The following is a 15,752-nucleotide window of genomic DNA, read 5'->3' as shown; positions in this document are numbered from 1 at the left end:
ACTGTTTATCTACCACTGGTGTGAGTTATTCTATGCAAAATCTTAAGGTATTTGATCTTTTGGAACAAGGGAAAGATTTCTTGTTGGTGAGTCATCTTTGATAAGGGATTCCATTCTTTTGCTGGGATTTCTCCATGAAACAGAGATTCTGACATATGAAAATATAAGTTTCAAAAATGTGTCTACCCTCTGTTTTATTCTGAACAAGTCCGCTCTCTACCCTCAATGACAATATGGGCTTTCCAGATCAAATTTGATAATTCTTTGTTGCTCTGATTTTTCTGACTCATTTTGCTGCAAGGACGTTTTCAAAAGTCTTAACTAACACCCCTTTCCTAGCTTTTCTCCCATACTGTATCCTAAGATACAGCAAACAGCAGCATATACTCATGAACTATTGTGCACTACTTCATTAATTAGGGGAAATTCCTTTTGGAAATTAACCATTCTGAAGATTTTAATTATTGTGTGGTGACTATGGTTAACAGTGTTGAATTGTATATCTACAGCTTTTGTTTTCATTATACAAAAATAACCCTCTGAGATGAAAGGTGCTTGCTTGATTGTGGTAATAGCTTCACAACGTAAGTGTGCACCATATCATGGTGTACATCTTAAATACATAAAACTTTATTTGCCCATTATTCTTAAAATAAGTGTTTGGAAAAATTGTTACTTTCTTATGTATGGTCAACTCTTAGCCTGTAATACTGAATGAATAAATTAACTAATAAACTGATAAAACAAAAGACATTTTGACTAAAATATCTGCAGCTTTATAAAGCAGATCAAATGTCACTGTTGCTCTAAAAATTATTTATTTTTGTAAGTGTTTGGATTACAGTTATAGTTGGGATCATAAGTAGAATAATATAACTATTTCATTCAAATAAATATATGTTTCTGGATTAAACTTAGGGGGAAAAGATATAAAAATGAATTAATTATATGTATATTTGCAATTTTGTGCCTTCAGCTAAAGCATAAATATTGTGAGCTGAAGGAATGGCCACATAACAAATCCTACTGAGCCATTGTGAGTGTGTTTCTTGTTGACTTGATTTTTGTATTAGAAGGAAGAAGTGTAATGAACTAGAGTGAAGATAGCATGGACATGCTTTATTAATTAGTTATGTGATTATTAACCATGTTCTACCTCAATACTAAAACACATTTAACAATGCTGTGAAATAATAAGTGGGAGATAAGTATTTTAAACATTCTATTCTTAATATTCTTTTTTGCACAAGTTTTGTTATGGAATCTATGGGCCTTCTATTCAGAATAATGCATATAAACACATATTACACAAAGATAACAGCATGATAGAGGTTCTCGTGGATCCTTAAAAGATTCATTTATGGATATCACTGGGAAAGTTTTGTGATGGAGAAGGATGGAAAAGTATAATTTATGGCAAAGCTAATTTAATAACTACAGTGAAACTTTGAATTCTGTCTGAATCTATTAACAAGTGAGGAAAAGATGTTAAAGAAAAGCTAAAAAGCCAGGTACAGTTGTGCATACTTGTACTCTCCCAGGTCCTCATGAGGCTACAAGGGGAGTACTTGAGCTCAGACTAGATTGAGTGATACAGCTGTATCCCCATCTCTAAAACAAAGAAAACCAAAACAAAAATTGGCATAAAAAAGAAGGCAATTAATGTTTACCTTCTAAATAAAACACAATTAGGTATTCTTGGTTTACTAACTAGCATTAATAAGCTTTTATGATTAGGCTTTCAGAAGTCTTGTGAGTCATCAGTGCAGCATTCTCCCTAGTCTGCAGTCACCCCTGAGTCTGTACTTTCTGCATGCGGAATGGCACCTCACCACAGAACAATCTATCACAGAGAACCCTGGCTGAGCATGGATGAAAACCTTAGCAATCCTGCAGCAGCCTGGGCATTTTTCATCTCCAAAATAAAAACTGCTTTTTACTAACCATTTTTTTTTTATTTTCTTTCCTTTTCCAAAATTGGCTATAGTAAACTCCCAGCTAAAGGCATGTTGAGCCTTTCAAGCCTAGTCATCTGCATAGTTCAAGAGACAGCTCAGGCGATGAGCATAAATAGATGCGCTCATAAACTCCCTGAAATTCATGTGAGGGAGCTATTATGCACATCTGATACATAAGTAAAGAATAAAAGTGGAATTCAAGTTCAAGTATGTTTAATTCTCAAAGTCTGTGGCCCTTTTTAGCCTTATGATGAAAACACATTTATGAGGGAGGAAAGATATCAAACCCCAAGGAAAGAGACTAGAACTTTCTGTAGGCCTTGAAAACAGCAGTATTTAATAGTATTTTTAGTTTTATTTGTCTTCATTTTACTAGTGAGATTATAGCCATAAAACCTAGGAGAATTGCAAATGTTTCATGAATATTATTGTCTAATAAAAATGTACAAAGACTGGAAAATCTAATTCTACTGTTAATAAGGTTTGAAAATAGATGCTACATTTTTATTTCAGATTTATTTTTTCTCCTTGCCAAACTGTGATCTTTGTATACAAAGACAACGAAGAAGCTAACCTGTTTGAATAATCTAGAAATTTCAGCAATGTTTAGAAATAGTTTTGAAAAAGTGCTTTCTGTAAGCCCATAGGAGACAACCTGCATGTCAAAAACTAATATTAACTGAGCTCTTGGCAAGCTCTATGCTGTGTTTAAAGAACTCTTCATGGATTTCTTTTACTTCTCTTAACAAATATTTAATTAAAAAATCATTATTGTCTAAACAAGTAACATCAGGCACAGGAATTGTTTTTTTTTTTCTTTTTTTTGTAGCTTAGTCAAAGCACTGAATAAGTTCTGTTAAACTTTAAATCAAAACCACCTAACCAAAATGGGAGTTGGATTTAATGTTAAACCTATTTCCTAGCAGCTAGAGAAATCTTTTTTTTTTCATACTGTAGCTTGAACTGTTTTGCTAAGACTGTAGGAGCAAATTATTCAGATAATAATACTACTCAGAAGTTACTCTCCCTGCCAGGCTGGACTGCTACCATGTTCCACTGGAGATGCTGAGAACCCTTTCAAGTAGCTTTTCAACAGATCAAAGCCCATGTGTAGTGAAGAAGAACATTATGGTGAGACCACATGGGTAGAGCAAAGCAAGACAAGAGGGAACCAAGAGCAAGGACACATTCCAACAATGTAAATGCCTTCCATTAAGCCCCACCTCCTGAAGATTCCACTAGCACTACCACACACTGGAGACCAAGCTTTCATACATGGGCTTTTGGGGGATACTCTGTATCCCAACTAGAATATATATCACCATGTCTGACCTATGTCATCTGAAGAATCAGAATCCATAGCCCTACATAAAAGGCCATTGTCATGTTAAAAGGATCTTGGCATCTTGTTATCCTTTTCAGAGAAAATTATTAATGAGAGTGTCCTTTTGATATTAGTGTATTCTGCAAAACAAATTAATTTTTAAGTTTTGAACTCCTGCACTGTAAAGACATTTCTCTTTATTTATTCATTTACTTTTGCTAAAAGAATTTACAAGGAGTGGGGGAGACACAGGATTTCAACTGCAGCTGCACTGGCTTCATGTGTGAAATGAGCTTGAACTTTCTCAACCAGCGATCACTTGCTTTCACAGAAAACAACTTGGGATATTTGACGTCCTCTCTGTTTTAAGGATTCCTTAGAAAATGCTGGGCAGACACAGAATCAAAGTTACATTGTATGTTGGTTTAATTGTTTCTGGAATAATTTTGTGTCCCTTATGCACAGGTCTGATTTACTATGAATTTTAGGGATAGCTTTACCTATGTAAATAAAGGCATCAGACCCTCTTCTGCCTCATAAGAACAACCATGCATGAAACCATAGTGTTGCTGGAGGGCTTCTCTCCAGGTTCCACCAAGCCCCGCAGTCCCACAACCCATGTATAAAATAATCACTCAGACGCTTATGTTACTTATAAACTGTATGGCCGTGGCAGGCTTCTTGCTAACTGTTCTTATATCTTAAATTAACCCATTTCTATAAATCTATACCTTGCCACGTGGCTCGTGGCCTACCGGCATCTTTACATGCTGCTTGTCCTGGCGGTGGCTGGCCATGTCTTTCCCTCCTTCTTCCTGTTTCCCCAATTCTCCTCTCTCCTTGTCCCACCTGTACTTCCTGCTTGGTCACTGGCCATCAGTGTTTTATTTATATAGAGCAATATCCACAGCACTTCCCCTTTTCTTCTTTTTTTTTAAAAAGGAAGGTTTTAACTTTAACACAGTAAAATTACATATAACAAAACAATTATCAAGCAAGAATTACAGTTACAATATTAAAGATGTCTTATCTATCTTACTTATATTTGTGAGTTTAAGGTTTTATATCTAACTTATCTTTTATCATAAATGAGGAAATTACAACTATCTAGTCTTCAACCACATCAAAGACCTCAGAAGGATATAATATTACCCGAGAAATGGGAGAAGGATGTATGTAACTTTTGGGAGTCTTGCAGGGTAGATAGAGACAGCTGACAGCCTGGACGGTCACCTAATGTTCCTTTGTAAAGTTGGGGCATCTGTCTTCAGCTCACAGGGCTAGAGTCTCTCCTTCATTTTTTTCAGTGTCCTGTAGAATGTCTGGCAGTTTTCTCTGCGAAGCAGGAACCTGAAGGACCATCTTATCAAGCAATGTTCAGTGGTCATCCTTCTATGGGTCTTGCATGTCCAGCCAATCAAGCAGTCCAGGCAAGACAGTTTCTTGCCTGAATGGCTATCTTTGCCAAGGTGAAGATAAACTTCATATGGAGTGTTTTTGATGCCCATCCTCCTCTCCAAAATAAATCCAGTGCTGTCAGGAGCAGATATGTCTCACTGTCCAGAACATCTAAATTTTTAAAATATTTAAAATGCCATATTCTGTAGGTCTTTGAAGTGTTTGAAGACTACCTATCTATCTGAAATATATCTATGTATACCTAGAAGACTTAACTAACATGGCTACAAATATGATTATCATCGATGACTAATTATTAATCTATTTTTAATTATCCATTACAATTTTAAATGAGTTACATAAACATAACACCTCAAACAAGAATAGAAATATATATAGTATAACAAAATTAACTTTAAGTTTGTATCAATAAACTAAAATTTATACCAATGTAAAACATTTTAAACATAAACTAAAATCTATACCAATAAAACAAGTTGTTCTTTAAAAGTAGGTTCATTAATCTACCCTTTTATCTTATCATCTCTATATTCTCCTATATATCTATATCATATTCCCTTTTCTATTTTAGAAAGAGATCACATTTATAATTAACCTGTTTTAAATAAAAATATTGGTTTTTCTCTGTCCGACACCAGAGGGCTCTTTTGATTTGGGACACAAGAATCTCTTAACCATTTTTTTAAAGCAATATGTCTGGGTTTAGAGGGGGAGTGAGTCAATTCCACCTCTAAAGCCAGATTGGTATATTTGGGAATTTGGGTGTAGCATCTCTTACTACTTCCTGCTGGAGGAGGGCACTGTATCTTATGGGGATGCAAAGAAAATTTTAGGCTTATGGGGTAGTCCATGAGGCTGTATTATGTGAGCCAGTTGCCTTGAAACAGTTCTGGATGTTAGATTATCTGGGCCATGGTGTCATCGGAGACCTTTCAGGGGGTCTTGGCTGGTGAAACCTGATGTATCTTAATCTGGAACAAATCCATAGCCTCTGGCTTTCTGTGGAAACAAAAGCAGAACCTCTTTTCCAAAGCAACATAGCCTTATATCCAAATTTTGAAGTCAAGTTACCTTTAAAATATACATATTGGTTTAATTTAACATCTTTTTTGATCAAATGTTTTTTTTTTTTTTTGAACATCAATGTCAATATTTTATTTGAGTACTTTGAAGGTTAGTGTTGTAGCACAGAGTTGAGGGAGAGCATTGTTCCTTGAAGTTCAACTCACACGTATCCCACTTGTGGGTTGTAAGGTTGGAAGTCGAATGTTTGAGTCGGTGAGATTCTTGACAGGAAACCACAAATCTTACCCACTGCTGCACCTGATTCCCATGCTCGGCCACTCCCGTCCTCCTTCTCAGCACTGGGATCTCATCCATGCCACCCTTTCCTTTTTTTCCCCCATGAACCCTCACCTGTGGACGTCCATGAAGGAATTAACTGCAACGACCAATTCAGGTCACTTCAGGTGCTAAGGGACCCTTCAGCCCTAGGTGTTCATCAAACCACGAACCTGTTCAAATCCTGTGAAGGTCCCACCTGAAGCCTTGGAAGCCAGTTGAAGAATGGGCTGCCTTTTGCTGTTGTGAAATTCCACAGCTCAAGAGGAAGTTGGGGTTGAGTTGATTTCAGGTGACTAAGAAGCTGTGGTTCCTGTGCAGCCAGTAACAACCTTAGCCTAAATGTGTCGTGAACAAAACATGGCGTCCATCTGAATTTCAGAACCAAGGCTCTACAAGGTGGAGGGCAAAGCACGGGCCTCCTGGAGATGGTCAGTACTTGCCTGGTTTGAACTTCAGGGCCACACTGTTCATGCAAAACCTTTGGCCAGTGGGCTCGGGTCCATCGGGAAACACATGGCTGAGGTGAGCGTCACACTGCTTGCAGACTACCTCCACGTGAGCACATCCTAAGGAACTGTCCAGGCGTCTCAGGATCCCTGCATGACTTTCATCTGAACCTGTTGTGCCGTGAGCCTCAGAAAATGAAGGCCACCCAGTGCCAGAGCAGTACTTCTTCTCGGAACTTGAGAGGCTGGTAGTGTCTCCCTAGGGACCTGTGGCTGTGATTTGGAAGGCTGGCACCAGAAGGTGAAGACACCAAGTCAAAGCATTCTGAACAGCTTACAGAGACCTGGGTAATAAAGCGAGGCCTAGCAGCAGTCTGGCAGCAGTGGAATCCTGGGTAAGCTATTTAAACCTTGCCAGGCCTCAGTTCCTCACATGAGAAGAGACCACCACCGAGAGCTGCTGAGGTCTCTGCTGAAGTGAGGGTGTTCACAGCAAACTGTCAGGCAGGTGGTGGTGACCTTGGTGCGGACACACTTCCAGTTCCTGTGAAATGCGAACTGAGTGCCAGCACTTAACAGATGTATGACTCCTGGGGTCTGAACATGACTTCAGTTTAAGCTGAAAGTTCCTTGCCCCGTGGCAGTGCTGACAGGTGATTAGATCTTAAGAGAGAATACTGAAGTTCTCACAGGCTCAGGCCAGTTCACAAGACAGCAAGTTGGTAAAACAAGGCCACTCTTGTGTTTTATCTTTGTGTGCTTGCTCAACCCTCGGCCTTCTGTTTTGAACCCAAGGGGATATGGCATCATCCTCTCAGACTTCTCAGTCTCCCGAGGCCCCAAATGAACTGCTCAATAAAGTAACCAATACCAGGTGTTCTGTGTCAGCAACACAAAGGACTCTGGCAGAAGGGCCTTCAGCAAGTTCTTTAAAGACTTGAAGCATTACACGGATGCATGCGGCTCCTCATCGCAGGTGACAGCTTGCATTGTACTGAACCCCATGCTTAGGACAAGTGTCCAAGAAGCTGGAGAGATGGCTGGCAGTTAAAAACACATACTTCTTTCTCAGAGAGGCTCATAATCAGCAGGAACTCCAGGGGGTCAGACATACTCTTTGTACTCAGGTGTGTACATAAATACATATACTAATAATTTAAAATATATAAAAATAAAGATATTTCCTAAAAAGATAAGAGTTTAAAAACATGACTTCTGTTACTTATCCACAGGGACTTCATAACCGAAGTCTTCAGGCGACATCAGCAAGGCCGGGCTGCTCAGCAGCAGAGAAGCTGCTATGGGTGGATGAGCCAAGGAGCTTGATTGGAGCACATCGCAGTAGCTTCCTGGGTGGTGTTAACAAACTACAACAAAATGGGTGGGATGCGCTTATGGTTCTGAAGGCTGAAAGTCCAAAATCAAGACCTCTGCAGGGCCATGTCCCCAGAAGGCCCCAGGAAGCCCTCTCTGTTCCTCCTCTTCAAATCTGGAAGTGACCGGCAATCCTCTCCATTTCTTTGTGTCCATTTCATGTGCAGTCTCCTCTTTGGTCCTGTTTCCTCTCCTCCTATCAGGACACCAGTCACATTGGAGTAAAGCAACACATTCCATCTGCAGTGACCGTACTTCCACGTAAGCTTCTGGAGATGAAGGCCTCAACATGTCTTCCTCAGAGGCACAGTGCTCTAGCCGGCTTTTCTGTGGCTGTGATAAAACTCTCTGAAGAGTGGGCTATCACAGCACACACAATGGTACATCCCTGTCTCCTTGTTGTTCAAGTACATTCTACTGAAAGGCGCTTCAGTTCCCTTCTCTCTGGTGACATAGAACTGCTCGGGGGTCAGTTTCCTCTGCTGAGCGAGAGCTTGGACTTTGTAAGCTACCCTGAGTCCCCGGGTCCCGACCCCGCACAAGCCCGAGCTGGCCGCCCAGGCACCTCCAGCAAGGGCAAGCCCCGCAATGCTCGCAGCAGGCGTGCCATGACGCTGCCACCGACGGGTTCCCTCCCAACACTACCCCACCCTACCCCCTCCCTCCCCTCCGCCCAGGTTTCCTCTCCCACTCCTGGCTCTCGATCAAATGTTTTTTTGCAGTTAAAAATCCCAAAGACAACACAATCCAGATTCTCTGTGTAATATTCATCTTTATGTGGCTTTTTTATATTAATTTATCTTTTTTGTCTCTTTCAAGCCTATGTATACTTTACATATATTGTAAACTATTTTATCTGAATCAGTCTTATTGTGAGACTATTGCTTTAAACTGCAGCATTCAAAGCTGAAACAGCACTGTGGCTGCTGGCTCTGCCCACTTCAGCTTCCCAACATGGCAGTGGTACGTTTTCCACCAGTTCTGTGAGCCATCAAGTCTCAGAAATAGTGGGTCTACGCTTTTATCAAAGCAGCGTGTAGCCCAGAAACCTCTCTCTCTTTTTTTTAATACTAGTAAAGACTAAATCTACCACACAGAGTAATGTGTGGCTGGCAGACGCCTCATTCCCACCATACTGCCTGTCAAACGTAAGCGCCAGGAACCCGCCAGTGTTCAAACCTGGTGTCTAGATGCCAGTATGAGACATGAAGCAGGAACCTGTTTTTGGCTCTGTTTAGAATTGGTTATTAAATATTCTCAGGTTTCAGGTGGAAACTCGAGCCGTTGGGTGCCATTTGTTGCTGGAGGGCTTCTCTCCAGGTTCCACCAAGCCCCGCAGTCCCACAACCCACGTATAAAATAATCACTCTGACGCTTATATCACTTATAAACTGTATGGCCGTGGCAGGCTTCTTACTAACTGTTCTTATATATTAAATTAACCCATTTCTATAAATCTATACCTTGCCACATGGCTCGTGGCTTACCGGCATCTTCACATGCTGCTTGTCCTGGCGGTGGCTGGCCATGTCTTTCCCTCCTTCTTCCTGTTTCCCCAATTCTCCTCTCTCCTTGTCCCACCTGTACTTCCTGCCTGGTCACTGGCCATCAGTGTTTTATTTATATACAGCGATATCCACAGCACTGTAGGGACATACTGGGGCTGAGTTAACGGTGGCTATGGTCACAAGGAAAGCAGTGAGAGGTAAGATGGAGAGTGGAGCTGAATGCAAATGGGTCTGCTAGTGACAGAAATCAAGATTAAATGAAGAGAATAAGGTGACAGAAAAGCCACTGGGTAGAGACTCTGGTGCATTCCTGAGCAGATTTCTGTAGAAGACCCAGCTTCTACAAAGTGCAAAGGAGGGTTGTCTAACTTGAAGTGGTGTCAGTTGAAATTTCTGTAGGATGAGTTTGTGGTAACTTCTCTGCTGCCAATTCAACATCAAAACAAAAGGATTTGATTTTTAAGTAAGATAATGCATCAAACTGTAATTACAATATGTCTAATAGCTTAATTTTAAAGCATGAGTGTATTATTTTAAATGTACCTAGGGTTTTCGTGTGTGTATATATATCATCACTATAATTTTAATAATTTCTCATCATGAAAACCTGGATGGCCTAGAACTGGCTGTGTATACCAGGCTGTACTGAAGTCTACAGAGATCCACCTGCCTCTGCCTCCCACATCCTGAGATTAGATGTGTTTACTACCATGCCTGCCTCAGGATTTTGTTTTTATTCAGGTATAATGAAGTTTAAAAAAATGGTTGCAAATAAAAGCTCTCTCGTAGACTGAGGAGGTGGCTCAGTGGGTGAAGTGCTTGCAGTGAAAGTTTAAGGAGCCAATACCTACGTAAGACTGGGGGGGGACAGAGGCAGGAGAATCCTCAGAAGCCTGTGTGCCTGCTGCCTGGCACATGCAATGATAACCAGAAAAGGGAGACCTTGTCTCCAAAAAAGGTGAAAGCTCAGAACTGATGCCTGACTTTGTTATTTGACCTCCACATGAACACCAGGGTGTGTTACACCCATCACTCCATGTGAGTGTGAAAAGCACACACACAAGGATAGCATATAGAGGAACAGACAGGAAACAGTTACAGTTCCATACTGTGAAGAACCACAGGACACAGCACTGAGGTCAGGCTCAGCAATGAGAAGAATCACTTCTAAAATCCATGATGTGGTTTTAGAGGGACAGAATGACATAATGCAAATAAACCAAATATATTGTTTCAGGATCACCCTGATTGAACAATTTCAGTGAATTGAATGGTGTAGGGGTACTCCATGGCATGTACATGTTAGTGAGGGCATGGGAATTGTGTATCTAGAATAAGAAGAGGCAGGTGAGAGGAATGGGACTTGGAGGGGCAGTGTAGTCTATTACTGTTGAAATTATAGTCTTCTTTCCAGATGTACTCATGAATTTCACTTCTATGAAGGTGTTCATTCATTCAACTAATTTTAATTGTCAGACTACCCTGTGCCAACATTGTTTGAAGATGAAGCCATGCAGAAAGCAGATAACATATTATCCTACATAGGGCTGAAATTCTAATGAGGGAATCAGATAATGGGAAGTAGCAATTTCCTATGAATTAAAATATTTCCTCCAAAAAGGAGGAGATTGGCCCTTGAGAGTCAGGAAGTCAGCAAGTGTCATATATCTGGAAGCTGAAACTTACATGATTCACCAAGACAAGTTCCCAAGGTTATGGAAGTAGTGAACCATCGGTGCTGGAGGAGATGAGATTGGCCAAATAGGATATCTTTAGAGTTACTGAACTGTCTGCAAGTCATGTATATAGAACGATGCCTACAGCTTTTGTGAGCCATCGGCCAAAATGGGCTGGAACTTTGAAAGGTGATGTGGCTGCATTTGAGTCATCCCTGCTCCTGTAAGTAACCCCTCACCAAACTCCTGGTAGTAATTCCATGAAAAATTATTGGTTCACCAATAATTTTAGTAAAATCATTGTTGATTTGTATATTCCCTGTCTGGAGTGAATAGACATGTGTATTGTGTCTCCCCAGGAAAAGTCTCACAACAGATAGTTGGAGATTGACATTTGAAAAGTAAATCAAAGCAGGTCTTCTTGTTATGTCATTATATGTTGGAAGGCAGAAGGGTAAGAAAACATATATGAGAGAGCAAAAGAACTGAGTTAGTTATGGTTATTATGGTTATTATGATAGTATATGTTCATTGTATTAGATAATGGGCAACTTTAGGACATGTTCTTTTAAATTTTTTAGGTTTATTTTATTTTCTGGATATGAATGTTTTGCCTACATGTATGTATGTGCACAACAAGTGTTGCTGGTACCCACAGAGGTCAGAAGAGATCAAATTACCTAAAACTGGAATTACAAATAGTTGTGAGTCACTATGTGAGTGGTAGAAACTGAACCCAGGCCATCTGTCCTTAACCACAGAGCCATCTCTCCAGCCCTTACCACGTGTTCATACTTTGCTCATTTTCATCTACACCATTAAAATTTTCTATCGTTCCACCCTCTTTCTTCTGGTCTCCTTTCTCTTCCCAAGATCTCCTCTTTACATACTTATGTTTTCTCCTAGATTCCATATTTAAGAGAAAATATTCAATGTTTTTCCTTCTGAGTCTGGTTTATTAACTTAAAACATATGATTTCATGTTCCATACACTTTTTGAAAATGGCATAGCTTCATTCTTGTTTATATTATAGGGGCGTATTACTAGGGAGTATCCCAAGATCTGGAACATTCTGGAGTATGTTTCTCTTTCCTTGCAATTGGCTCAGTGGAGATGCTTGATATGTATTGTGAAAATTCACAGAAAAACATACTTGTGGATATATTGGATAAAAGTGACAATTTCCTGGAGGTTTTGTTCATTAACAATGTTGGTTGAGATCCATTGCTCTGACATCTTATTTTTTAAATAGGAACAAAATATGAATTAAAACTACATGTGGTGCATGTATTTGTATATAATCCTCTTAGTCAGTTGTTGCAGCAAATGAAGATGGATTTGTTTACCTGTCTATATCCCTTCTGAGTTGTGATTCTACATTGCCAGGACCACAGCTTGGCTATGTTGACCTCTTCAATGCACAAGCATGACATAGACATCTGAGGCTTTTAATGCTGACTGGCAAACATGAATTATGAATTATCAAATATGAACTATGAGTATATCATAACAAGTTTTATTTATCCATGTGGAGATAGTTGTTAGAAGAAACATAGTATAATATATTAAGAAAGTATTTGCTTAGTTTTCCTTAGAAAAATCACTACCTGAATGCATGCAGACTTCACAAAGCAAATCCTCTTTTACTATCAGGGACTGCAAATGGGGGAAATCTTTGAAGAAAAGCCATTCATGAATCTTAAGGATGTCCTGTAGATCATAACTGGTTGTGAACATCAAAAAATATGACCACTAAAGATTTTTAATGTAGAACCTCTGAGATAGTTTTTTTAAGTTATTACACTTCGAAAATTTGGATAATTTATTAAGCCCTTTATTATTATAATTAATTTGTTCTTCACAATTCAGTGGTCATAATGATTTAATTTATTCACAAGAACATTACTGTGGCTAGAATTCCATTACAGCCAAGAACTAATAAATTATGTGCCACTAAATTCACATATGCCCCAAATTTCTGCTTAAACAAATCCAGTGGTCATATTCAGCCATGGTCCCTTGGTGGCAAGGCTGATGTGCAAGTCTGATCTTATGGCTTTGTGGTCAACACATGTAGAACTCAAGAGGAAGAACATAATTCTCCCTCACTTCTGAGACTATGGTGAGATATTCTGTATCCACTAAAACCAACATATTTTGAGTTAGCATTTGTTTCTCTAAAGAAAAGTTATTTTCCATTGATGGAATAATTTTGATACAAAAACATAGAAAACCATACTGAAATCTTGCTTATTTTCCTTAGCCTCCAACTTCCTCCAGATGCTTCAAGCTTAGTCAGGTCTGCAAGGACCTGGGCTCCAGTGTGAGGTTGTTTCTCCTACCATAATAAGAGGGCTTCTCAGGCCAGGCAGTGGTGGCACACGCCTTTAATCCCAGCACTCGGGAGGCAAAGCCAGGCAGATTTCTGTGAGTTCAAGGCCAGCCTGGGCTACCAAGTGAGTTCCAGGAAAGGCGCAAAGCTACACTGAGAAACCCTGTCTCGGAAAAAAAAAAAAAAAAAAAAAAAAAAAAAAAAAAAAAAAAAAAAAAAAAAAAGAAAAGAAAAAGAAAAAAAGGAAAAAAGGAAAGAAAAAAGAGGGCTTCTCTGGCTTAGGGTCCACAAACCCAGCTTGATTAAGATTTGAAGTGAATTCTCTTCGACTAAGAGAATTTACAGAAACTTGTTCTGTTCCTCAGAGATGTAAATTTCTTCCAGGCTCCTGCCATTCTTACAATATAGTAATGGGGTATTTTGAAAGAATCAGGGACCCATGCCTTGGAAATACAGTCACTGAAAACCCTGAGTCTCATTCCTCTGTGGAAGGGTAAATGCCCACATGTGATCATAAAACAACAGTTCACAGTTACAGGTAGCTTGCACATCTTGACCAGTCTCCCCTAATCCCTCCAGTCTCCAGCATGTTTTCAGTAATTTACTCCATTTCTTAAACATCTCCTGATCTTTTGTTTCTGTGGAGTTCAGTTTCATCTTTCTCCTTTACTAAAATGGTCTTGAATAAAGGCTAATGGCAGTCAGTTTGATTTTCTTCAACACTATGGTGATCTTGAAAATTTTTTGCTAACTGGTTCAAAATAGTTTTGTTCCTGGAACATGAGGTCTTTAATGCTCACCATTATACTGATATCTCTGGAGGTGGAGCACGGGAACAGTTTAATGTGAAGCTGGCCCTGAGGGAGACCAAGCACATGGTCTATCCCAAGTCTGCATCTCAAGGGTCTTAGGATGTGAAGATGTTTCATGAGAGGAAAGTAGTGGAGTGCAGACAGATAGTGGGCAGAGAGACTGTAGGTGGGCAGACAGTAGGCAGAGAGATAGTGGGACAGCAGAGAGTGGGCAGACAGTCAGTGTGTTGGGTGGGGCCTCCATTATCCAGAGTGTGTCTTCTTTCCTTTCCTGTGTATGTAACCCTCTGGGGTGTACTCTGGATGCAATGTAGAAATGAAGTATAGTAGGTTTTAGGCATAAGAATAACCACCATCCTTGGGCATGATGGCCATTAGGCCAGGTTTACATAGTTTACAACATTACAGAATTTTCATGAAGACAGGACCCCATTATTCACAAAAGGAAGGAGGGACTCTTTTTTTTACTGGAAAGGGAGATTTATCAGCTTGCACAAGTTCTGGGAATTCAGATTCATCAAGATTATCCAAAATCACAGGTTACCACATTTTCATAGTAAATGTTCTACTTTTAACAGAAACCCAGCAGGGCTGTGAACTCCATTTGTAATTTAGTTAAGCAACTCCAGATCCAAGACTCCATCTAATTTTAAAACTACACCATCTCTGTGGCTCTTAGAAAGAAAAACATTTTTTTTTATGGTACTCATAAAACCTCCCTGTATCTCTTATCATGTTTTGAAGCAAGAATTCTAAACTTCACATTTGCTATATCAGGACTTAGTACAGTGTGAAATTAGCATATCTCACAGAACTTGTGCTTCTTGTTCAAATAATAAGACCTTTCAAAGTCTTGCTTAAATAATACAGAAAACCTGGATCATGAAATACTGGATCAGAGTAGGTCCTATACTGCTGACAAACAGTTGATAACAGGATTGGCTCTACCTTCAATGCCAGCTAAGTGAGGTAACTATAAAAAAACAAGAATATTTATTACTAGGTAACCCAATGAAGAAAATTATAATAACAAATATATTTTGAAATTAGGAAAAACAGAAGGAGGTCCAAAAAATCAATAGGGAGCAACAACATTAAATTTAAGCATAACTTAAATATTATTCTTACATGAACAATAAAAGTGATGTTATAAGTGGGAAATTAGAATTTTGTGTTCTAATGTCTTTCTTTGATTTTGTAGGGAAATGTTTTAACCATTTGGGACACTAACCCAATTGTGTAACTTATGGACACACACGGAATGTCTAGAAATTCAAATAAATTCCAAATTAATTCAGTTCTGATACTGCTTGGTTCCTATCAGTTCCTATCAGCTCCTCCTTGTTTGCCTACTTCAGAGGATGTCAGTTGAGAGACTGGCGTTACACACTTTGGACCAACCAACTATTCATCAGGGCTTTCTGAGATGCCTTTTCAAATCTGATAATCAGAGAAACGTCTCACAGTCATTTACTATTTTATTAAAGGGATACAACTCAAGAACAGCTGAATGGAACTTATCCATAGGGCAAAGAGGGTATGACTTGTGGGACCTCAT

At 39.4% G+C, this 15,752-nt stretch overlaps 1 protein-coding gene across 1 annotated transcript; it reads right to left on the bottom strand.

The window, feature by feature from the left end:
* Positions 1 to 5,831: 5,831 nt before the first annotated feature.
* On the bottom strand, positions 5,832 to 8,496 carry LOC102907278 (methionine-R-sulfoxide reductase B2, mitochondrial-like). Its single transcript, XM_076575608.1, is given in 3 exon segments — positions 5,832 to 6,736; positions 8,211 to 8,349; positions 8,352 to 8,496. Coding segments are annotated over 3 exon segments (525 nt in total). The 5' UTR covers positions 8,476 to 8,496; the 3' UTR covers positions 5,832 to 6,474.
* Positions 8,497 to 15,752: the final 7,256 nt, after the last annotated feature.

This window comes from Peromyscus maniculatus, chromosome 7, assembly GCF_049852395.1.
Source record: "Peromyscus maniculatus bairdii isolate BWxNUB_F1_BW_parent chromosome 7, HU_Pman_BW_mat_3.1, whole genome shotgun sequence".
NCBI classification, from domain to species: domain Eukaryota; kingdom Metazoa; phylum Chordata; class Mammalia; order Rodentia; family Cricetidae; genus Peromyscus; species Peromyscus maniculatus.
This window is presented reverse-complemented; position numbering and strand designations above follow the sequence as displayed.